Genomic DNA, 26,015 nt, shown 5'->3' on the forward strand with positions numbered 1-26,015 from the left:
GGGATGCAGACAAGTGTAAGTGGGGCTTAAGCACTGGATAGAAGTTTATCTTGGGTGCTTTATTGGCTCTGGGTTCTGCATGGATGCACAAGGCTGCAAGGATACAAAGAACCTTTCTCCCCTACCCACTATGTGCGCCAAGCACCAGGGTTAGAACCCACAGTCCCTGGGGACGTGCTCCACTCGTCATGGGGCAGAAAGGACCCTGGCTTAGCTTAATAAAATACTACATGGTGTAGCAATAACGTTCTTAAAGACAATGTGGTCGGAGTGTCCTTCTGGGCGCTGTGCGATCTGAAGAAGGGTCTCCGTGGTGCCTCTCAGCAATGCAGTTTTTAGAGTATCTTCTGCTTGGATGATAGTAGTTGGGGGTCAGAAGGCTGCGTGTGTCTTGGTTCATGAATCACGACTATCGTTTGTTCTGACTCATGTGGTGGAGAGATGGTGGGAAAAGTAAGGGGGTGGGGAAGCAGAGAGCCCTTTCTATATCCTGGATCTCTGACTTATTGTTGCATTCCTGGGTTCTCCTGAGGGACTAACATGGAGACTGAGGGTCCGATTTTTCAAAGGCGTTGAGGTACTTAAACCTGCAGATAGGCACCTAATACAAATGAATTGCAATGCCTAGCTGAGTCCGGTACCTATCTCCCATTGAAATGAATGGGAGATAGGTGTCTAGCAGAATTTATAAAAATGTCTACGTGGTTTAGGGGCCTATCTCCATCTTTAATCCCTAATATCTGGCCCTGAATCTCTGTAGAGATTGATAGTAACATTTCTTTTTAGATACTTTAGAGAGAGATTTTCAAAGGTACAACAGTGATTTAATCACACAACTCCCACTGACTATCAAAAGTATGTGATTGTCTTTGCAAATCTCTCCCTAGACACATCAATGTGCGAATGAATTGTCTGATGTTAAGTACCCAAGTTTGCCAACTTTGGACGTACGCTGCTGTTTGTTGTTAGATTTATGAATGCATTTACTTTTATGATTTCTTTCCTTCTCCTGGCGCTAGCTGCTTAATAATCTGAGAAAATGTAACCAAACTACAAGATAAAGTGTCCAGTGTGATTGCCTGTCAAGGCAGCAACTGTCTCATGTTCCAGGGATAAAAGAGAGATCCGTTAACTCTGACATTTCACCCAAGCAAAACCAGGGAGAACTTTTGGGGCCACCTCTGTGTGGGTGCACGGCTAGGCTGGGGAGAGATGCATCCCTGTAACACAGAGAAAGCAGCAATAATCTGGCAGTAAGTTGTGTGGGAGAGGCAGTGAGAACTACGGCCCGCACTCACAGGCCTACAGTGGATAGGAAGGGACATGACCATAGCTCCACTGTTGGCATTATGCTTTATACAATCATAATGTCTCCCTCCCTATGACTTAGGCACTACAGAGTCTCTCCTCTGTCCTCTCACTCTGCATTCCATTGATGCACAGGGCCATGACCTAGCTCCACGTATTTATCTTTTCTTGCTAGCCCACCTAATTCGCTCATCGGGCTTGGCAGATGCCAGGCATGACAAAAATGCAATTTATTAAACTATTTATTAATTTATCTGAAACTAATCAGGAAGATCTTAAACCAGACAATGTAATATTTTTTTAATACCATGACAGTGATGAAGACTCTGTCAGGTCAGGCTGACCTCACAAACTGTATTGATCATCAAAAAATCCATACGAAGAAACAAACTTGCTAGAGTATTTCTGTTCTGATCTCAGTTAGTGGAACAGTGACTCATTCACATAGGTTTACGCCCATTTTTGTGAACTGGTTTATATGGGCAGACTGCTATATGTTCATGGCTACCACCATTTTAAAAAAATGGAAAATAGCATATGTTACACTTGCAAAAACACTGGGGTGGGATTTTCAGAAGCCCAGAAGGGAGTCAGGTGCCCAACTCTTTGAACGTTATTGACTTTCTTCAGGAATTAGGTGTCAGATCCCTTTAGATGTCTTTGAAAATCCTTCTGAGTTAACAAATCCTCCAGCCAAGTACTGTCTCTTTTCTAGGTTTACGCACGAGTATTCCAGTAACTATGGACAAGCCCCACTGCCAGTATTAGTGGGTTCTATAAAGAGTTACTTATCCATGGTTGGGACTTGCTGCATTTCACCAAGCCCTACTGTGTGCTTCTTGAAAGAGGTAAGTGTGTCCCTCTTTCACTTGCTTCCTGCCAACTTCTACACCAAAACAAGTCTAAAACTTTTTTTAAAAAGTTGTCTCTTCTATCAGTTCTTTAATCTTGATACAGTCCCTATCCCAGTGGCATGGCGGTGTGTGTGCAAAATGCAGCACCATGCATCATAAATTACATGTACTGTATAGAACAGTGATTCAGGGTGTCATTTGGAAGGCTACCAAAGGATGTAGCGATTCAGTCCTGGCATCCACTGACTTTTAATCATGATTAAGTGGTGTGGCCCTCGCCAGTTTTGCTCCATGAGGAAGCAAGGGAACATTTGCTCTGCATTTGATCCCCCGGGGTTTGCACTCCTTTAATATGTACTTCTTGAAGTCAAACCCCAACACTCCAAATGAAACTCAGCTAAAACCATTAAGTTCCACATCAGGACCTTGCTAAATCATTAATTTTGATAGAAAATCTAAATTTGTGCAAAGTCCACTCCATATGTTTCCACTCCATATGTTTTCATCATGTGTGGCAGCATCTTACTGTCACTAAGATGCTGCCACGCATGATGAAAATGAGCTCAATAAGGGGTTTGGTTGCAGCATAATCAAAAAATATCTCTCTTATGTAAACCTCAATCTTGTCACACTCAGAATTGTCTTTGAAGGAGCTCAAATGTGAAATTGCAGAACTACTAACTGTCGTCTGTAACCTACCATTTAAATCAGCTTCTGTGCCAGATGACTGGAGAATAGCTAATGTGACGCCAATTTTTAAAAAGGGCTCCAGAGGTGATCCCGGCAATTACAGGCCTATAAGCCTGACTTTGGTACCAGGCAAACTGATTGAAACTATAATAAAGAACAATATTGTCAGACATATAGACGAACATAATTTTGTTGAGGAAGAGTCAACATGGTTTTAGTAAAGGGAAATCATGCCTCACCAATCTACTAGAATTCTTTGAGGGGGTCAACGAGCATGTGGACCAAGGGGATCCAGTGGATACAGTGTACTTAGATTTTCAGAAAGCCTTTGACAAGGTCCCTCACCAAAGGCACTTACGCAAAGTAAGGTGCCATGGGATAAGAGGGAAGGTTCTCTCATGGATTGGTAATTGGTTAAAAGATAGGAAACAAAGGGTAGGTAATAAATAGTCAGTTTTCAGAATGGAGAGAGTTAAATAGTGGTGTCCCCCAGAGGTCTGTTCTGGGACCAGTCCAATTCAACATATTCATATATGATCTGGAAAAAGGGGTAAACAATGAGGTGGCAAAATTTGCAGATGATACAAAATTACTAAAGATAGTTGAGACCCAGGCAGACAGCGAAGGGCTACAAAAGGATCTCTCAAAATTGGGTGACTGGGCTACAAAATGGCAGATGAAATTTCAAGTTGATAAATGAAAAGAAATGCACATTGGAAAACATAATCCCAACTATACATAAAAAAATGATGGGGTCTAAATTAGCTGTTACCACTCAAGAAAGAGATCTTGGAGTCGTGGATAGTTCTCTGAAAACAACCACTCCATGTGCAGTGGCAGTCAAAAAAAATGAACAGAATGTTGGGAATAATTAAGAAAGGGATAGGCAATAGGACAGAAAATATCATGTTGCCTCTATATAAATCCATGGTACGCCCACATCTTGAATACTGTGTGCAGATGTGGTTGCCCCATCTCAAAAAAGATATTTTGGAATTGGAAAAGATTCAGAAAAGGGCAACAAAAATTATTAGAGATATGGAACGACTTCTGTATCAGGGGAGACTAATAAGACTGGGACTTTTCAGCTTGGAAAAGAGATGGCTAAGGGGAGATATGATTAAGGTCTATAAAATCATGACTGGTGTAGAGACAGTAGATAAGGAAGTATTGTTTACTACTTATAACACAAGAGGTAGGGGTCACCAAATGAAATTAATAGGCAGCAGGTTTAAAACAAATAAAAGGAAGTATTTCTTCACACAATGCACAGTCAACCTGTGGAACTCTTTGCCGGAGGATGTTGTGAAGGCCAAGACCATAACAGGGCTCAAAAAAGACCTAGATAAATTCATGGAGGATAGGTCCATCAATGGCTATTAGCAAGGATGGGCAAGGATGGTGTCTCTAGCCTCTGTTTGCCAGAGGCTAGGAATGAGTGACAGGGGATGGATCACTTGATGGTTACCTGTTCTGTTCATTCCCTCTGGGGCACCTGGCACTGGTGTTACCAGATGTGCCAGTTACTTTGGGCTATGCTCCTTTATTTGGGTTACTCTTCGGGGGGTGGGGGTTCTGTAATGTGCTGCTTATGTCACTTGTGTGTTCATATAGAGCTCTACTCCTTCCTTCTGCAAGTCCCCTCCCAATGGAGCTACGCTGCAGGACCTCGGTTCCCCAGGGCTGGGTTCCTCCAGCCCCAAAATCAGATGAAAACACATAGACACACACACACACACACTAATAAAGCAAGTCTGAGTGGACCGGGTCAATCAGCACTCTCAAGCTGACGCCCTTATATGCCCCAGGTTCAGCACGTCCCTATCCCCACGTTCACATTACAATTGTTCTGGTAGTAACCCACTTGATGAGCAAACCCCACAGTATTTTGGGGTGCTACAGGGATCTTTAGCTTAGGTAAAAGAAATGTTGCTGCAGAGCAAATGGAGAAGCTAAAAACACAAAAGAGTAAAGTTCAGAGAGGTGGGCCACACATCAAACAAGATATAGCCGAATAGCGTAGAGTCTTTCTCTGAGAGATCTATTGCTATGGAGATTCATTGTAATACGCTGCACAATCCCTTAAGGGAAACTATGAGAGCATGCAAAATCATTTCCTTGGTGGAGAGAGCGAGCTAGGAAATTAAACTTCTCTCCCTCCTCACTATTGTGCCACTGGTACCAAAAAGGGGGTTTGCTCTGAATCTACCTCCATACATGGTCTCACTGTGCAGTTCAGGAAGATCACATTTAGGGTCTGTAGTTTTTTTTGGTTTCCTAGCATCACCATGCACCCAGATTGGAATAGGGTTTGCTGCTAATGCAGTGGAGGCAGGTGCACCGATTCCCTTTGCTTAAAGCCTGTAGGGAAATTAAGTAAACATCACAAACATGATGTTCATTTCCTACTAAGTGGCAGCTGCTAATCATCACTCCAGTCATTTCCAGCAACCTGGAAAACTATTTTGTATGTTGAGAGCCAATTAGTTCCATTTAGCTGTTTGAAAAGAGGGGAGGAAGCAAAGACAACCAAACTTTTGAATTAAAGGGATCCATAAGAAGGGATTTAGTGGCAGTCCTGAAGTTGACAGTTTGGCTTGCTCAGTATTAGACATTTGGAGACAAACCCTCTGCTGGTGTAAATTAGCATTGTCTTATGGACCTCAGCGGCTCTGTGCCATTCCACACACCAGCTGAGGATCTAGCGTGCGATGGTTAGCAAGCCAGAAAGAGATTGTAAACAATTATGGCTGAACCAGGACTATTTCCAAAGCTGAAGTACCAAATAGAAAAGTATCTATTATTCATGAGAACAGATAATATCATCTAGCTCTGACATGCCATGCAATGTATTTAGTGCAGCCATGTGCAGGCATATTTGCCTAAGAACAAGGAGTTCTAGTCTTTAGCTAGCAGATGGAGCCATGGCACATGAAGGCATAAAATCCAAGAACAAGGGGAGCAGGTTTGAAGCGTTTACTGCAGTAGTTCCCAAACTTTAGCAAATGGAGAACAATTTCCCTATTCAAAGGAGTTGCACAAATCTATGTCTTCATGGTGTTCTGATGGTGCTTCGTGATGTGTGTGATGCAGCACTGCTTCAATCTGTCCCACTTCTTGCTGCTGGGAAGGAAAAGTTGTATCTTTACTCTCTCTCTCTGCCTGTTGGGTGTTGTTTCCACTCTCACCTGAGAGAGAAAAAAAGTTGGAAAATGGATTTCAGTGGGTCTGATGCTACCAGAGTCACTTGTTTAGAGTTCCCTGCTCTGGATGAAACATGTATGTAAATGAGGGGGGAAGGATAGCTCAGTGGTTTGAGCATTGGCCTGCTTAAACCCAGTGTTGTGAGTTCAATCCTTGAGGGGACCATTTAGGGGGGGTCTGGGGTAAAGATCTGTTTGGGGATTGGTCCTGCTTTGAGCAGCAGGCTGGACTAGATGACCTTCTGAGGTCCCTTCTAACCCTGATATTCTATGATTCTAATATTGAGTAGCACGCCACAAGCTCCAGTCCAGAGCCACAGGTGGAGGATCGCTGCTGTGAGCTTCTCAACATGGAGATCAGGATCTCCAGGGGTGGAGAATCACAGATTGGTGAGAGGGGATCACATATTGCTAAATAGTAAAGCAGGCCTGGCTAGATGAGAGACAGCCCTGGTAGGGAAGCAGAGGTCCCAGTCTGTAAAAGATAGAGAATCACCACTCTGGAGGATACTGATCTTAAGAGAAAGGAAGTAAGTTTGCAATTCTAAATAAAAATAAAGAGATTCAGAAGTTAAAAGCCACTTCTGAAAAGGAGTGAATTACTAGGAAGGGAAATGCAAATGACTGAGAACTGCCAAGTTCACATATTCAGACCTGCATTTCTGACGCTCCTCAGGACAGAGAAGAGGGCAGCAGTTTGTCAGCATTGCAACCAGTAAAAAGGGTATTCATGACAGGAAGAAGGGGCTCCAGTTGGAGTACCCGAGGTGACAGGACATCTTACATGAGCCTAAGGACTATATAAATATCTCCTTGATCCATCACAAAACTGAAGGACCACAAATGATAGCCCAGGGGTTCTCAAACTGGGGGTAAGGACCCCACAGGGGGTTGCAAGGTTATTACATGGTGAGTCACAAGCTGTCAGCCTCCACCTCAAACCCTGCTTTGCCTCCAGCATTTATAATGGTGTTAAATATATAAAAAAGTGTTTTTAATTTATAAGGGGAGGTCGCACTCAGAGGTTTGCTATGTGAAAGGGGTCACCAGTACAAAAGTTTGAGAACCACCGTGATAGTGGACATCTAGGAAAACTGTGTGTCATTTCAGCATTGCTTTGCAGCATTGCTTGGTACTGAACAACACTGAGAGTTAATGGGGATATTTAGACTCATTTAGGATAATAAACTGAATGACATGCTGACTGATAGGAATGCTCCCGTAGACTACAAGTAAAGGAATCAATCTGTGCCTAATGCAATTCTTCTCCTTTCTGTTCCAGAGATTAGAAAGAAAGACTCTATCCATACTCACCACCATGTCAAACAGAATTTGTTCCCGCTATGCAGTATATGGGAAGGAAAAATCAAAGTTCAGGTACAAAGGCAATACTATATGTTCAGAAGGGAAGGTGTTTCATATTTGAATTTCCTGTTTACTGTAAAATTGTAATAAGATTCAGCAGGATTTGAAAAATAAGTGCATTGTTGTATTCTGTGGAAAAGTACTGTATTTGGTAGAGGTACAAAGCAACCAGTCTAACCTATTACCATTCTTTTGTAGCATGTCAGAGCTGTGAAATCCTTGTTTAGATGGGCTCTCATTCAACCCAAGATTATTTCAACTGACATGGCTAGAGATCTCTCTTGTATATGGTTGGTGGAGTCTCCCATCCGATTAGAAGGGTGATCAAGAGGCATATACTGTTTCTCGTCTGTAGAGATGGGAGAGTAGATTGGACTTTCGGCTTTGTAGTGGCATTGCGAACAGCGGGGGTGTTGTTTGTGTACTGAACACAGAGAGCAAGATATTAATGTTCTGGGCTCTTGACTAGTGCCGGAAGGTGGGATAACATAAGAGTACAAGAGTGTATCAAGGATAAAGGTGGCAAGTGCTCATGGATACTCTTGGTTTCAGAGTTAAATCTGGGTATGGAGCCATGCCTCTGGATTTCCCAACTCCAGCTATTTAGGCCACCATCTTCAAACGAGATGTCTCAGGTTTGGCCCTTTAATTAATGTGCTGCTTTTCAGAGATGCTGAGCATCCATATGGAATCACAAGTGCTCAGCGCCTTGAAAATCAAGACCACTTATTTAAGTACTTACACAGAGAGGGAGGTACCTAAATTTAGGCACTCATGCTTGAAAAAGTTGGTCTTGTTCTTTCCCAACTACACTGTTTTAATGAGATTATTTTTGTTTAAGGTATGCACCTTTCAAACCATTAGTCCATCTTTAGGGAGGGCTAAAGTATGACATTTCTACTCACTTGTAACTCAGTCATTGCTCAGGCATCATTCCCAGTGACTTCACAGGGAGCTTGCCAGAGTAGAACAATATACTCCGTAAGGAGGAATTGGCCCAATGATCCTCGTTTATGCAAGCATGTTAAGCATTTCAGTCTTCCAGTTCATTATGGTGCACTCACCATTAGAGCACCCACTTGCAATAGGGCATAATGTTGCAGGTATCCCCAGTTACAGCCCCTTCTGCTGGCCATCTCCATCTGCATGGGTCTTCCACGGCCTGGCCCTCCAGGCAAGTCACCGAAGAGTTCAAAGTTCAATCCCCTTTCAGGGCACTCATAGTCCCAGCACATACACAAGCTCCTGAGCTCAACTCACCGTTCTTACTGGACTTCTCTTCAGTTCCCTGCTCCTTATAGCCTCCCCCATACAGAAGCCTGCCCTGAAGGTCTCTTCTATTATTTAGTCCCCTTCCAGAAGACCCAGCCCCAGGATGGTCTCCCTGGCCCCTTGTTCCAAGGGTCCGCCACAGTAGTTAGCTCAGTTTTTCAGGCATAGACAACACCAAATTGGTAGGCCTTCCCACACAGACAAATACTACTGCCACTACAATCTCTTCCACACCAAGCTCCCTCAGCCTGTATAAGACCCAACAGGTCTATACACAGGCCCGCAGGGTTGCCAGGCAGTGAACACCACTTCTACACTGACACCTGTTACCAGCTTGTGCGCCCCAACCCATGACCCACTGCAGACACCAACCCCAGGAAGTCTCACCTCTAGGGGTTTGACAGATAACAGCCTCATGAAACTTGATTGTCTCCCCACACTATATAAACCCAAAGGCCATTCCAGGAAGTGTCTAGGCAATAATGCAGAGCACTAGCTGGCTGCCATGACCACCCTACTTTCTCTGTTCCTGAACTCCCAGTATTGATCTTGAATCTTGACCCCGGTTCAAACCCTGGAATACTCACATGGCCCCGATACCTGGTATTGGCCTCAGCCTGATCCCCAATCTGTCTCTAGCTCTGTCCTTTGGCCTGACTCGCTGCTTGACTATTGACCCTGATACTTACTCTGAAGCCCAGTGGTTGTTCCTGCCTACTGAGTTCCTGACACTAGTCCCGCCTACCTTCACCCGGGATCCTGGCAGCCTGCTTTTAAGGCCCAAGTGTCTGATGGATCACCACCTAACTCAGCCCAGGAGGCAATCAGTCATTCACCCCACTGGTGTGGGTTGTGTTTCTAATTGAGGTTCTTCCCTTTCTCTAGCAGGTGATGGTAGGGTGACCAGATAGCCAGTGTGAAAAATTGGGACGTGGGTGGGGAGTAATAGGAGTCTATATAAGACAAAGCCCTGAATATCGGGAGTGTCCCTATAAAAATGGGACATCTGGTCACCCTAGATGGTCACCTAGGTAGGGAAACACTATCACGTTGCTCTTCTATTTTTAGTCCATGTTTTAAAAAGCCATAAGGCATATGCGGGTCATCCTAGTAGGTTGAGAGCTAAAGTATTGGCAATAAAAGACTTTCTCTGCTCCTGATTCAACATTCAATAAAGAATATACAGTATTTGTTTTTTCAGACCTTCTGCATCCATAGGATGAAATAAGCAAATCTCTTTTTAGTGACTCATGTTCTAAATTCATGGCACTTATCCTACAAATATCAATGGACAGGACTTAAGAACGGTAGGCAGACGTTGGAATAGCTAAAATACCTAACTCCGTTTTGTATTTTGTGACTGTCTAGCGTCTTAACAATGTTAGCTCAGAAGATACCCTCTGCCTCCTTTGAGGACATTTCCCCACTAGCTGAAGACTCTGCTGAGGTGTTTTCCAAATGCTGTAGTGCCATGGCTGAAGACTGCATGCAGAAGGAGGTAGGAATCCCAGAATTCTAGACAGAACAGACCTCTTAGGTCACCTAGCACTGTGGTTCTTCAGTTTGTTGACCCCACAAGCCAAAAAATGGCCTCAGATGTCATGCCACAAAAGCTTGTGAGATTTGGATCAAAGGGAGAAACAATGGGAGGCATTGGAATGCTTTGAGCAATAGGTTGGGCATACTGTCAGGTGCTGGGGAGTTGGGCATAGGAATGGTGGGGATGCTCAATGGGGCTGGCAGGGGCCTGATGCTGGGTGGGGGTTTGGGAGCCTAGGGGATGGTGGGCTCCTGCTGAGGCTGTTTCCCTTCTTGTCTCCCACCTCTGCCTGCTAAATACTCACTTCAGTGAGTGCTGCTTTGGGAGGTTGGCTCTGAAGCCTCTAGAAACACCAGGGGGGAGGGATAGCTCCGTGGTTTGAGCATTGGCCTACTAAACCCAGGGTTGTGAGCTCAATCCTTGAGGAGGCCACTTAGGGATCTGGGGCAAAAAATTGGTCCTGCTAGTGAAAGCAGGGAACTGGACTCAATGACCTTTCAAGGTCCCTTCCAGTTCTAGGAGATTGCTATATCTCCAATTATTACCTTTTTCTTAGGTTCCCCTACCCCAGAATTAGGTTCTCTAGGCGAGTGGGAGGAGGGGAAGGCAGAGAGCTGTGGGGTGACTGGGTTGGGAAGTGGAAGAGGGATAAGGTGGCAGGAGGAGCAGAAGAGGGAAGAGAGAGCAAGATGTGCTCCCTGGATCCTATAAACTTCAGGATTTGGCTTTTTTTCCCTCAGTCCATGAAATAAGGGTCACACACTGTAGACTGAGAAACACTGACTTGGTCCAGCCTCCTTGCTGGTGCAGGATTATATCACATTGTACGCTTGGTCGTGCTTTGGTGCCGTTTTGTTTAAAATGTCTCAAGTAGTTGAATTTCCACGACCACTTCCCTTAGAAAATTCTTAGGAGAAGGCCAGAGTTTGAAAGTATTTGGCTGCCCAATGGGAGTTAGGAATCTAAACACCTTTAACAATGTGGCCTGAAGTGCATAAGCTTCGTAAGTGCTATCATTTCATTCTTCAAAGGGGCTTGTTTTTTTTCTGCTGCTTATTCCCTCTGGGTTTCTTTTCTCTTAGGGTATGTCTACACTTACTGGTAGGTTAGCACCGCTGCAATCGATGCAGCGAGTATCGATTTAGCGAGTCTGGTGAAGACATCGCTAAATCGATGGGAGAGCATTCTCCCATCGATTTGTGTACTCCACCTCCCTGAGAAGCATATGGGAAGTCAACAGGAGATGCTCCCCTGTCAACACAGCACAGTGTAGCCACTGTAGTAAGTGGATCTAACTACATTGACTTCAGTTACATTATTCACGTAACTGAAGTTACGTAAGTTAGATTGATTTACCGCGGTAGTGTAGACCAGCCCTAGTTTCAGATGACTGTATTACTTATAAAGACCTCTTTGAAATGGGATCTCTAGAGAGTAGCATGAGTGATTCCATTCGATTTCCCATTTCATGTATTTATTTCTGTATTTGTAATTGAGTTTTCAAATCACCAGCTAATTTATTAGTATAATAATCACTTGTGCTGCTAATTGTTTTCCCTATTTCTTTATTTACTCTTCCTCATGGAAGAAGAAGTTAGCGGATGGATTTCTCTATTTGATAGGTGCCCATCACACTGCTGTGGAGTTTGAGTAAATACATCCATTGAAAATTCTTTTATTCGGTTTCTATATTAACTGACCCATTAGTTTCCCTCCTAGGCAGTAGTGTATCTGTGGGGGAAATGTCTTCCTAACCTCAGTCTTTAGTCTTTATGTCCTAAAGTTTGGGGATTAATATCAGTTCTACAGTTTTATCCTAAATAGTCAAATTATGGATGATATTCTTATTCAGATTAACAAGGAGTCCAGTGGCACCTTAAAGACTAACAGATTTATTTGGGCATAAGCTTTCGTGAGTAAAAAACCTCACTTCTTCAGATGCATGGAGTGAAAGTTACAGATGCAGGCATTATATAATGAGATATGAAGAGAAGGGAGTACCTCACATTTTCAACAGTGACTAGTGATATGGGATATCTCAATTTTGGGGTGCCCAACTTGACACTTACGAGGGGGGTCTCAATTTCAGAGAGTGAGTGCTCAATGCTTTCTAAAACAATCACCTTGATGGTATCCCATGTTGGGCACCTAAACATGGAGGCACCAGAACTCACTAGTTACTTTTGAGTATCTTGACTTCAATGTCTAATCCTCTTCTAAAATCTACTCGGCTTTTACAATGGTGCTTTGTGACAGTAACATCCATGTGTGCAAACCAAGTTGGCTTTGACTGATTACTGTTAAGATGATATGGATTCTAAGCATTTGAAAACTGACACATAACCCTAAGCATTGCACCCAACCCTGCATTCGAAGTCCAATACCAAAGTTCACTAGCTGGACTTTGTGAGGTTTGTGGCAGGTCGGAAAAGTTAAGCCAGTTTTCAGAGGCTGCAAAAGCCAGAGTCATGCCTTTTCAGCATCTCAACCATCAGGAATTGGTTCTGATATGGTCATCCTTCTACCATGTGTTTTTATTGTTTGACACATTGTCATTTTGAGACGGTTTGGGATCTGGAGTTGTTTGACAGCACAGAGGTAAATTTCTCTCCAGCTTGTGCAATTCACTTAAGGTCTTATGAACTCTTTTTTTTTTCCTCACTCTGAACTCCAGGACCTGGATCCAAAGCCCAGGGCAGTAACTGGAAATGCTGTTGTTCCAAACACAACAGACTTATTAATAATAGATAAGGCATTGGAGGAATGACCACAGGGCTGGGAGTCAGGAGGTCCTGAGTAGTAATCATAGCTCTGCCACTGACTCATTGTTTGGCCTTGAGCAAATCATTTCACCTTCTTGCTTGTTTCCCCATCTGTAAATGGGGATAATAGTATTTACCCGCATGCCTCCTAAGGGCGTAGTGGGAATTCAGTAGTCAGTGTCTGCACACTGTTTAGAACAGGTAAACCATTGTAAAAATGCCAGGTATCACTATACTTCAGCTCTTAAACTCGTTGCTGTCTTTTTTTATAGCTATCAGAACTCACCACAAAAATCTGCACTAAACTATCATCCAAGGATGAAAAAATTTCTGATTGTTGCAAAGGAAAAAATCTCCTGGAAAACTACCTGTGCATGTATTCACTGCAACCTGCTAAATCCCCTCAACTGCCGGAAATCCAAAGGCCCACAGATGAACAGCTGTGCACTGACGCTGGGAGCCATCAGATGGATCAGTATGTAGGCTCATTGCCCTCCTTCCGCTAGCCCAGACCGAACAGTGGTTATCGCTGACAAAGTGGAGTCCTAGTTTCATTCTAACACTTCTCGAAAGCACTGGGTTAATTGCCTTTGGTTTATGATTATTGGGTCACTTGCTGGAAGATTCTCTGCACCTTGAAGTCTTTAAAGCGTGATTTGAGGACTTCAATGGCTCAGACACAGGTTTGATACAGGAGTGGGTGGGTGAGATTCTGTGGCCTGCATTGTGCAGGAGGTCAGACTAGATGATCATAATGGTCCCTTCTGACCTTAAAGTCCATGATTCTATATCATTTGTATGTCAGCAGCATCAAGAGGTCCTCATTGCGACAGGGCCCCATCATGCTTCGTGCTGCATAACCCTAATAAGAGACAGTCCTTGCCCCAAAGAGCTAACAATCTAAATAGACAAGACAGACAGAGTGAGGTGGGGAGAAGGAAGTATTATTATGTGAACAGAGGCACAGAGAGATTAAGTGGCTAACCCAAGGACACACGGAGTCAGTGTCAGAGCCAGGAATATAGCCCAGATCTCCTGAGTCCCAGTCCTGTGCCTTAACTGCAAGACCATCCTGCCTTTCTTCAGGAATATCACCCCACAGCTCCCAACAGGATCAGGGTCCCATTGTGCTTGCTGCTATACTGACACACAAAAACTTAGATCTTCAAAGGTATTTAGGCACCTAACCCAATTAGAGTTAGGCACCTGGGTATCTTTGAGGATTTTGACCACAGTCCCTTCCCCCAAAGAGCTTACAATAATAATTAAAAAAAATAACGACAATGGGAAGTATCAGGAAATGTTAATAATAGGTGGCACTACCAGCCCTGTCTGTAATACACACTGGAGAAATTGGTATTTTTGTAGTTGCAAGATAGCATCATCTAAAGTTTGTCAGCAATGCTGGAATGAGGGATCTAGTTTCATCCTATGATGAACACACAAACTAGAGGGTACTATGTTTTTCTTCTCCTATTGCAGATACACATTTGAGATAGCGCGAAGGAGAACCAACATCCCAGAGGTGTTCCTAAGTAAGGTGTATGATGCTACCCATAATCTTCTCAATAGATGCTGTACCACTGCGGATTTAATAGGTTGTGTCTCTAGCAAGGTAACAAGTGTCATATTTTTCTCTCTCACATTCAGATGCCCTCTGCCTTGCTCTTAAATTTCTCCTTCCCCTAAAATCTTTCCCAAACTTACACAGAGCTTGTATGCGCCAGCCAGGGGTGAAAGTAACTTAAAGGACTTACCTGTATGCCGGAGTCCTGAGCAGAGGCATGGCCTCAGCCAGAGGAGGTGGGGCCTCAACTGGAAGAGGCGGGGCCTTTCGAGATTTAGAGGCCGGAGCACCGGGCCCTTTAAATCCCTGCCCAAGCCCAGTTGCCAGAGCTTCGGCAGGGATTTAAAGGGCCCGGGACTCCCCGCAGTGGCTGGAGCCCTGGGCCCTTTAAATCACCGCCGCGGAAGCCGGTCCAGTCCGGCACGGCATACTGGCTCTTGCCGGTACGCCATACCAGACCGTACCAGCTTACTTTCACCTCTGGCGCCAGCCACAGCGAGCGGATCAGTACAATGCATTGTGACAGACAAGGGGATTACTTGATAGGAATATTCCTTTCTTTCTCCACTGCAGAGGCCACAGCTGAGAGGGGAGATAATCAAATTCCTAGCAAAGGCCGATGAGCTATGTGGAGAATATAATGACCTGACGTTCCTTGAATTCAAACAGAAGTAAGAATTAAATTCTACACATTCCTGATCCTCTACTACTCTGTACTTCTACCATTTGCTCCTAAAGCTTCTCCTCCATTCTTGACTAATAGGGCCTTGCCTACAATATGTCCTGAATATTCCTACGCCTTTTTAAACTTCATTTCAGCTGTGTCTTTTCCCCTTTTAAGTTCACTTTCTACAGATGTTCTAGTGACCAAGTTCACAGGCATGAGTGTTTTGGGAAACGTAGGAATGTGAAGTGAAGAATGGAGGATATTCACAGAAAGCGGATATATTTGGACCAGAAACCTCACTGAGAATTATGCTCCTCAAATAACAGCATAGAAATAGCCCATGTGACCTGTGTCCAGACAAAAGTGCTCGAAATTAAGGGATGTGTAAATTATCTGTGTCTCAGAGGTGACTTCTCTTGAATGGGGACAAGGCAATGACTTCTTCTGCCCACCTTAGTTTTAAGGCAGGGCTGCTAGTAGCTGAGGTTGCTGGTGGGTGCAGTGAATCAGGCCCACTGAGTGCTGTCCTGTGCTCCTTAGAATCAGTGAGCGTTTTGCCATTGATGTATTTGTACACGAATTCAACAGATCACTGTCATTTTTAGTGCTTATTCTGTCACTAAAGTGTCCTTTCAAATCTGACCTGTTGCCACCACATTGCAGACTGAAAGAAAGCTTCAGCAAGACAATGCCTGATGCAACCCCAGCCTCCCTTACAGAGCTGGTGGAGCGGAGAGCCGATTTCGCCTCCACGTGCTGTATTATGAATGCGCCTCCAGTGTACTGTGGCTTGAAGGTAAAGTGCCATCTCTTTCTCTGCTCTCTTCATTGATGTTCAGCAGATGTTTATTTGGTTGTCATCTGTCATGTGACTCCTCCTGTAGCTGCTGCGACTCTGCATTTAGGGTCAAATCCTGCAAATCACCACACAGCCCAAATAGCCAGTTTTTGTATTCGCTAGGGATCCCTGATGAGGCCATGGAGGAGGGAATCTTCCCTGCCCCCTAAGGTCATGGAGTCCCTAAGCTTCCATAGCTTCCTTGCAGAGTCCATCTCTGCTCTGGAAGGGCACTGACCACTGGGTGCAGGTACCAGTGGGTTGTCTGGCCCTGCATCCTCTCCTTCCCAGATCTACTCCATCTCTTCCTGAGAGCGCAACAAGAGCTCCTGCAGAACTAGCACCCCTGAATGGCACCTCCAAAGTCCTTTCCAGGGTACAACCTCCACCCTTAGGACAAAAGCCGCACTCCTCCTGGAGCACCAAGCAGGGTGTACCCGGGAGGAGAAGCCCCCTTATCCTTTGACTGGATGCACCACGCACTGCCCCCTGTGCTGCCCACACTCCCCCTCACCCCATGCCCACCGGAGAGCCGTACTACAGCATTAGCATGGCCCAGTGGGGATGATGGGGGCTATGCTTAGCCTCCATACACGGGCCCAAGAAAAAGAACACTCCTAGTGTCCTCTCCCTGCATTGTGGATTTGTTTAGCTGGGCACAGTCTAGCCTGCTTTTCGGGATACCCACTGAATGTCTGATTTCAGGACAAGAGCAAGACTTGGGCAGGTTTGGGTGGAGGAACTGCTCCAGCAATATCTGATAATAACAAGGGGTGATGTTATCCTCTAAGTGGCACTTATGGCTGGTGTCCAGACAGCACCCAGCAGTGATCACCTGGTGACTCAACGGCTACACTTAATGCTTCTTACTTTCCTGGCAAATAGCCGGTAGCTCTACAAATAAGCCATCTTTATCAATGACGTGGAAGAAAACATAAAATCATCACTGATAAAGTTTGCACATGACCAAAAAATTGGGGGGCGTGGTAAATAATGAAGAGGACAGGTCACTGATTCCGAATTATCTGGATCACTTAATAAACTGGTCACAAGCAAACAATATGCATTTTAATATGGCTAAATGTAAATGTGTACATCTGGGAACAAAGAATGTAGGTCATGCTTACAGGATGGTTGACTCTATCCTGGGAAGCTGTGACTCTGAAAAAGATTTGAGGGTCACAGTGGACAATCAGCCGAACATGAGCTCCCGGTGTCCTGCTGTGGCCAAAAGATCTAATGTGATACTGGGATGTGTAAACAGGGGAATGTCGAGGTAGGAGTGGAAAGTTTATTTTACCTGTGTGTTTGGCACCGGTGTGACCTCTGCTGGAATATTGAGTTCATTTCTGGTGCCCACAATTCAAAAAGATGTTAATAAATTGAAGAGGGTTAAAAGAAAAGTCACAAGAATGATTAAATGATTAGAAAATATACCTTATAGTGATAGACTCAAGGAACTGAATCTATTTAACTTAACAAAGAGAAAGTTAAGGGGTGACTTGATTACAGTCTATAAGTACCTCCATGGGGAACAAATAGTTAATGGACTCTTCAATCGAGCAGAGAAAAGTAGAACATGAACCAATGGCTGGAAGCTGACATTAACCAATTCAGACTGGTAATATGGTGTAATTTTTTAGTGGTGAGAGTAATTAACCATTGTAATAATCTACCTAGGGTCATGGAGGATTCTCCATCACTGACTATTTTAAAATCAAAGCAGAGTGTTTTTCTAAAAGATCTGCTCTAGGAATTATTTTGGGGAAATTCTCTGGCCTTTGTTATTCAGTAGGTCAGACTAGATGACCCCAAGGGTCCCTTCTGGCCTTAGAATCTATGACTATATGTGACTGCTTTATGTTTTTCCTGGTTTTGGAAGGAATTGAGTATGCCAGTTCTTGGCTCGGAGCTTGACACTTTTACTGTCACAAATATGGGGCAAAGCTCAAGCCCAACATTCTGGTTTTGTTGCCTTTTAATGGGAGATTGCCTGAGTAAAAACACCTGGATTTGGCCCATATCAATTCAAACATAAGCAGACAGAAATTATTTAAGATCTTGTTCATCACACATACTCTGTAAGGCCCTGATTCTGAAATGGCTCCATGCAGGGAGATCCCTGAGCCCACATGGCACCTCACTGAAGTCCCTGGGGCTCCACACAGATGAAGGGGGTATGTTCACCCATAAAAGTTGCAGGATCAGGGCCAGAGGTCGGGAGCCTTTGCATGGTTGGAAGACAGCTCCTCAGAGAATGTCTTCCATCTGCCCAAATACGCCCCCAGCAAAGCTTGGTTAATCTCTTGACCTCCTGGATCCAGAAGCACCAGAGCAGCCCGCTAATTTGGGAACCCTATTTATTTATTTACTGCCACCTGACAGAATTCTAGCTGGTGATAATCTGTCCACCTTCATCACAGCTTTAAGTGACCACACAATAGCCAAACATTCTATATTCCTTCAGTTCAGCCAGGGGCGGCTCTAGGCATTTTGCCGCCCCAAGCACGGCAGGCAGGCGTGCCTGCGGGAGGTCCTCCGAAGCTGCAGGACCAGTGGACCCTCCGCAGGCAAGCTGCCGAAGGCAACCTGCCTGCTGCCCTCACGGCGACCAGCAGAGCACCCCCCACGGCTTGCCACCCCAAGCACGCGCTTGGCGCGCTGGGGCCTGGAGCCGCCCCTCAGTTCAGCCCATTGTTCCTGTTGGGTTCATTGTGAGGTCTTGGAGAACAAACTACGACAGCCCAGCCAGTTGAGCTGATTGTAAAGTCCTTTTTGGTCTTCTTGGCAACCATTTAAAATTGTCTGGGTATTGATGAGTTTCCAGTCTGACAGGAGGACTTCCACAGTCCTTTCCCATAAGATCTGAAATCTAGGACTGGATTGCCACTTCTTCCCCATACACATGAAACACGGGCCTAAGTTACTCTCCATTGGTTGGGGGGGGGGTGACTTTTAAAATCATATATAGACCCAGACGCTATAGCTAGCTAAAAGGGCAATTTTTAGGAGCTTTAAAATATACAGTTGTTTGTTCTGAGCAAGAGAATGGGCTTTATTTTAGGGTCGTGTGTGTGGTTGGGTCTGTTCCTGTTATACAGTAGTGTTCCTAAATCTCCCTGCACTCTCAGAGAGTATTTAGGTTTTCCTGATAGCTTTTCCCCTTATACTTTGTAGGCCAAACTATGGCTTCATAAGCAATGACTATGTATCCGCTCTGAGCACAGGACACCCAAAAGTTGAGCCGTCCTGTGAGCACACCAGGCAGTAAATTGTGATGGAGAGTCACAATTCACTTCCTGGTTCCCTCCTCTGGCTCAGGTGGAAAGGGGCCAGGGCGGACAGGGAAGTAATCTGTGAGTGATCAATACCAACAGTAAATTATTTCCCTTCTGCATCTGCTGAGCACCTCAGGTTGGGCACATTCAAGGCCTCTCTACTCACCTGCTTAGGAAGGGAGGTAGCAAAGCTGTTCTCCCCCACTGTACTGTGACCCAGACAGTCTGTGCAGTGGTGTAAGGGGATGCCTTACCACCTGGCCCTGGCAGGTGAGGCTACTCTAAATTCCTCATGGGGCCAAAGTCAGTGACAAAACTCCCACTAATTGTGCCCTTCCTCTGTATTTTTTCATCTTTTAATTATCCTTATCTGCTCTCTCTCTCATTGAGTCTGCAGAGAGATTGCCAATCAGACTTCATTTCTGGTGGCGCCTCTGGCTGATGGTTACCCTCCTGAGATAATCCCATCACTGATGAGGTCTCCATGCCCCCTTGTGTTTGAACCAGTGTTCTGCGAAGCCCCCTTAGCTGAGTTAGATTGTGAACACTTGGGTGCTTGGATTGCCTCTCTTCTGTGTTTTGTGTAGCTCTCTTGCACTTTTCTGATGCTCTATAACAACAATAAACACGTGCTCAGAATAAACGATTCTCCTCATTGTCAGTCAGTCTGTTTTGTGTAGGATTTCCTAGTAAGAATACGCAGTATTAAAATCACTTTGATTAAATATAAGCATGTTCTTCTAATAGCTATAACCATCCGTCCTCTTTGTTACATGCTCTGTAGGTGGATAATTGCCTTAATGCATTTATGCTTCCCCACTGAGCATGGGATGCAAACTAACACTGTGGTTCATTTTCTGCTAGTAGAGCCTCACAGTGAGGGACAGAGACAGGTTATGTTTCTCTTTCCAGAGCAGTCTGTCAAAAACCACAAGTGGAGCTGATCAGTATTTGCTCCTTTCGCGCATCTATTGCTGTCACACCGGATGCTGAGGCTCTGGGTTATTAAAGGCTGGCAAATTTTAGTTTGTATGTAACATCTTCTATAGTATTTGTATTGCTGTAATAATGCCTCGAGACTCCAAGCGAGATCAGGGTCTCATTGTACTGGGAGCACACACATAGTAAGAGACAATGCCTTTGCCACACAGCTTGCAATCTAAATAGAGAGACAAGGTGGGGGAGGTCACGTCTTTTATCTGACCAATGTCTGTTGGGGAAAGATTCGAGCTTTCGAGCTTACGTAGAGCTTTTCTTCAGGAGACCTGATATTACCTCACTCACTTTGTCTCTCTAATATCCTGGGACCAACACAACTACACTGCATCCTATAATCTACCTAGACAAGAGCTGGCGGGAGGGGCCGGGGGAAGAAAGGTATTATTATTTCCAATTTACAGATGGGGAACTGCAAAACAGAAAGATGAAACTAGCTTACCCAAGGGCACACAAGAAGTTGACCCTGGATTCCCTGAGCACCAGGCCAGTTCCTTAATCACCAGGCCTACCTTCTTCCAGTACTAGAATAGAAGGTCACTAGTCAGGCAGATCATCCATTTTGTTCATAGAGCATGATATTGCCCAATCAAGAGGGCCAGTACCTCACATAGGCACTGTTTACTTCCCTCAAAATAGAGCTTAAATGGGAGTTAAGCGACACATAGGCCTGGCGCTGGGCTCTACAGAGGAGTGAATTTCATCCAGAGTCTACTATGAAATTCCATCACAACCAAGACTCTCCTTCCAACATTCCTTTATTGCTTTTTAAATAGGCTACAGGATAATAATGGAATCTTTTGCCTCATTTTCAGATTAACGCTGAAGTTGGACACACATGTGACCATGATTCCTGCATGTTGATCTAGCTGTGGAAATGCAAACAAAAAAAACCTCCCTGGGTAGGTGTCAAATCCGACATGGACTTTGTATGCAGGCAGTTTACAGTGCATGATTTAATTGGTAAATGCTCTGTGGGACAAGGACAGGACTACTGAAGATGGAAACTGCGTGCTGCTATTTGTCAGGTCTTTACACAGACTGGGAGAATTAGAAAGCACAGTAAATGAATTGCTTGCCTTAGAATGGTGTTTAGTGCAATTAGTGTGATTTTTAAATCAGCTTTTAGGCTTAGTCATTACAGTTTAAGAGATTTTAAAATGTATGAACTCTGAGTACACCTTATGTGGTTTAGTATGTATCACTAAGGAATAAGCTCTGTCCCATCCCCCACCAACACCGAAGGCCCCTGGCAGCCAAACTCAAGCACTTGGGTTGAGCAAGGGGAGTGTGATTTGGAGTGGGAGCTTGATCCTGCCTCTCCTTCAGTGCTGGTGAGCTTCTGCACTGGTGAACTGCAATACATTCGCCCAGTGCACCTGAGAGTCGGGGAAGGCCCGTCACAACAGAGCGCTGCAACTAGAGTTATAACTTGTGTGTTACACATAACTCAAATCCTGTCCATACACAAAGTTCGTCCACAATTCGTTGGGAGAGAATTCATAGAGCGGCTCAGCTTACTGCAGTGCTAAGAACCATGGGGTGTGCCCCCAGAAGTCTTCGTACCTCCCGTCAGTGAATACAGTGACACCCTGGATGCAGCAACCCAAGTATTATTTCAGTGTGGCCATTCTCACTCAGGCTAGGCTAACTGAAGACCAGTAACTCAAGTGTACGTAACTTGAGTGAAGCCTGCCATGAAGACATACCGAGGGTAATGCTAAAGAGGAAACCGATGTATGGGACCAGATCCTCAGCTGGTGTAAATCACTGTACCTCCATATGATTCAATAGGGTTCTACCAATTTACATCAGCTGGGGACTAACCATCGTTGTTGTTTTGTCAAAATCCTGACTTGAATCAAGATCTTTCCTGTCTTCACCAAATATATTTCTTCACAGGACTGTATTGTTTTTAAGACTTAACATTTATGTTCTGAAAGGGACATAACTTAAACAATGTGCTTGGGTCATATTGTTCCTTGTACAAATACAAAAAACAATTCTGATTTTTTTTTCTTTTGATCATTTTGCTGACAGAATGCAGAGTTTGCCAGGAAACATTTTGAGTCAAGAGTCATCTGATCAATTGACTGGTTGAGTTACTTTGTTAGAATGTAATAATCATTCTTTCCACCTCAGTCCATGTGATTGCATGTTGGAGAAAAACAACCGTTATTCTTTGTCACTATTTTACTTGAGATGGGCCCAAACTTATAATTATTTCGATTATTTGTTTAGTTTGATAAGATAACATTGAAAAATAACAACAGCAGAAAGAATTTCTAGCCTGCTTGGATCCTGGTTTAGAAGCTAGACTTAATCTGGATTTAAAAGCAATGATTCCATGTTTAGCACTTTTACTGATCTTTACTAGCTTTTGTTCAATCTTTCATCCAGAGGTTTCAAAGCCTTTGTAACCAAAGAGGAGGAGACGGAGGTGTATAATTTTTACCAATGAGAATAGAGAGGGTAAGTGACTGGCCCAAGGTTGCAGAGCAGAACAGCCGGGAATAGAACCTAACTTTCTCTATGAGGGTGACAGTTTTTGAAATGAGAGGTAAACGTGCCACACTCTCCATTGTTAATAAATCAACTCTCAAAATTGGCAGCTGACATTTCAGGCTGGGATTCTCAAAGCAGCCAATGGGAGTTAGGCACCCAAATCCCAGTAAATTTCAGTAGTTGGGTTTCTAACTTCCACTGATCCCTTTGACTATTTCTCCCCTTCATGCAATGTTTCATGGGCCTTTTACAGAACTAAGCGACACATATTTGATACATGGAAATCCTTTTTACACTTTACCAGGGCCGGCGCTACAGTTTTCACTACCCTAAGCAGTGCGCCGAATTTCCGCCGCGGGCGGTGGGGGCAGTCCGTGTGCCCTTAGGACGGCAGGCACGTTTCTGCGGTGGCGGCAATTCGGCTGCAGCTTCTATGTTTAGCTGAAGCTGCCCCAGACAGCTAAACATAGAAGCTGCCGCTGAATTGCCCTCACCGCGGAAACACGCCTGCCGCCCTAAGGGCACACGGACTGCCCCCGCCACCCGCGGCGGCAATTCAGCGCGCTGCTTGGGGGCACAACAACAGGGACTGCCGCCCCTTGCAGAATGCCACCCCAAGCACCAGCTTGGAATGCTGGTGCCTGGAGCCGGCCCTGCACTTTACCCAGCAAACTGTACCAGCAAGTTCCCTTCAGCCTTACAACACTGCAGTCCAGGTTACGTGCTCGAGAGAAACAGAACACTGAATTCATTCCTTTGGATTATTCATTTCTGTAAACATCATAACCTTTGGTAATTGTTTCACCTTTGTAGGCACAAAGCAAAAACGGCAATTAAAAGGAAAAATGATCCCCCATTTATGGTGATGAATGAAGACCTCAGCTTTTCCTGAGTCACAAGAACTAAGAGCTTGAATCAGTCTCACGGCTTCTTATCTATTACTACACCAATGTGACTAGTGGATATTGCAACCTCAATAAAGGCTTCATTAGTACCTCCTTGCAGGTGATCATGTTAACACAGTGGCATGTTTAAATGGAAAATCCATACTTGCAAACACTGAGATGAAGTCTCTTTTTAGTTAGATTGGACCAGATCCCCACTGCTATAAATCAGATCCCTGACTTCAGTGGAGCTACCCCCATTTACATCAGCTGACTGATGATCTGACCCAACTGAGGGCAGAAGTTCTTTTTCCAGTTTCCATTCCAGCTTCCACCGGAATTTTTGTTATGGAAAACCCATTCTCTATTTTAACAACTCAAGAGAAAACAAAGCATGTGACGGGGCAGCTGCCACTCATTTGCTGGCAAAGGGTTAATAGTAGCCCTTGGAGTGGTGGCACAGAACCCAGCCAATCAGAGGAAGGCTTAGAAGCCACCAATCAGGGCCAGGCTGGGCCCTATAAGAAGGACTGCAGGGCAGAGAGGAGCTCGGTCTCTCCCTGGAGCTTGAGGGAGAAGGACTGGCTGCCTGTAGAGAGAAGTACCTGGGACAGAGCAGTGCTGGGCAGGGTCAGGGGGAGCAAGCAGAGCTCCAGCCTGGCTGGCTCCCAGACTGTGGCCTTAATACAGGGGCTGAGCAGTGCTGGAGCTATGGGGAAGTGTCCCAGAGTAAGTAGGTAGCGGCAGAGGGGAAGGAGAGGCAGTGAGCGGCTGACAGCTACAGGGTCCCTGGGTCGGGGTCCAGAGTCGCATGTGGGCCTGGGTCCCCCCTCCCCTTTGCCCCACTGGCCACCGAAGGAAGTGGCCAGCTAGATGACTGCAGTTTGCCCCCGAGCAAGGGGCTGGACTAGGGGCTGCAGCTCGCGCTGTGGCGAAAGGCCGGGCGAAGGACTGCCCGTTCCCCTGGAAGTGGGGAGACAACGGAGTTGGGGTACAGACAGCAGAGACAGTGGAGAAGCAGTGAGACACCACAAGAGGAAGGCGCTCTACCGATGGACAGAGCTAATTCCCGTTACAGAGCACAACTACGGTCCATTTCTCCACATCAGGGTGTTTGGCTGGAAGATTATCAGCAGGGTGGGAGGTTGATAGTAAAGCTTGAAAGACATTTTTTCATTTGCACAATTGTCTCGGACAAGGGCAATCAGCTCAGTGCAAAGGCGCTTAAATACGTGTTGACTTGTACCAAACAAATCAGTGTCAGGAAAGAAGCGCAGTCTGTACTATGAAACATGTACTTATTAATTGCTACAGCAAACGGTGCCGGTCAAGGAGCCGTACGGTACTGAGCTCCCATTAGACTTTCTGAAACTGATCCCTAGCCGGACGTGACCTGTTTTGTGCTGTCCCACCATTGCAAAGCAGCCATAAAGCAGGGGATTGACCATGGCAGATGGGAATGGAACAGGGCAGCCTGCCCCTTTTAAGGCCCCAGGGGTATGTGGCTGGCCAGCCCCACCCCACCACAGCTGAACAGGGTATTGGACTGCAGAGGAAGAAAGCCCAGCGGTAAGGGGGTGAGTGAAGGAGTGTGGGCTGACAACTCTTTCCTGAGAGCTAGAGCCCTTTCTACTGGGCTGCCTGAGGAAATGACCCAGGGGACAGCAGAGACTCTTCTGCTGAAGAACGAAGGGAAAGCATATGCAGCTGTCAGGTCTCTCTTGGTAAGGGTGTGGGGAAGGAGTCTGAGTTAGCCCAGGTCCAGTGGCCAACTGAGAGGGCCCGGGTTTGCGCAGGACTATTGTGGACTTCTGGAGGGGAACAAAGAGGACTATGCACAGACCCTAATGAGAGGCTCTAGAGGACCCCTTGAGTGAAGGGGAAGAAGGAATGTGGTGTGTCCTGATGGGGGTGGGGGAGAAGTATTGACAGGGAGGAAGAAGTACTGATAGGCCTGAGCGGGAGGCCTGTGGACACTGGTACCCTGGAAGGCATGGGACTAAGTCATTGAAGCAGTCTGGAAGGCATTTGTGGCTGAGTGGAGTCACAAAAAACAAGGGGAAACTGAGGCTGCAATGTCCCACCACATTGTGAGGTGGCACTTGGCGGCACTGAGATTTGTAACAGGGAACTTCTGGTTGCCGAACTTCTTTTGCACAAACTATTTGTCAGATAATGGCAAATAAACAAACCATTTAAAACAAATCACAAACTGCTCATGGACAAAGGACTAATTCATTGGGTATTTTACTCACCACAGATCATTCAACCACATCTAGCCACAAG

General features: G+C 45.2%; 1 protein-coding gene across 1 annotated transcript in view; it reads left to right on the forward strand.

Moving 5' to 3' along the window:
- Positions 1–23,839, forward strand: part of GC (GC vitamin D binding protein) — a 44,297-nt gene extending 20,458 nt beyond the window's left edge. The window contains exons 5-13 of the mRNA XM_045018245.1: positions 2,024–2,156; positions 7,338–7,432; positions 10,061–10,190; positions 13,267–13,469; positions 14,477–14,609; positions 15,135–15,232; positions 15,892–16,024; positions 21,156–21,242; positions 23,659–23,839. Of these exons, the coding sequence (XP_044874180.1) occupies positions 2,024–2,156; positions 7,338–7,432; positions 10,061–10,190; positions 13,267–13,469; positions 14,477–14,609; positions 15,135–15,232; positions 15,892–16,024; positions 21,156–21,209 (979 nt within the window). The 3' untranslated portion in view covers positions 21,210–21,242; positions 23,659–23,839. The remainder of the gene's footprint in view (positions 1–2,023; positions 2,157–7,337; positions 7,433–10,060; positions 10,191–13,266; positions 13,470–14,476; positions 14,610–15,134; positions 15,233–15,891; positions 16,025–21,155; positions 21,243–23,658) is intronic.
- The last annotated feature ends 2,176 nt before the right edge of the window (positions 23,840–26,015 follow it).

Source organism: Mauremys mutica, chromosome 5 (genome assembly GCF_020497125.1).
Source record: "Mauremys mutica isolate MM-2020 ecotype Southern chromosome 5, ASM2049712v1, whole genome shotgun sequence".
Classification (NCBI taxonomy): domain Eukaryota; kingdom Metazoa; phylum Chordata; order Testudines; family Geoemydidae; genus Mauremys; species Mauremys mutica.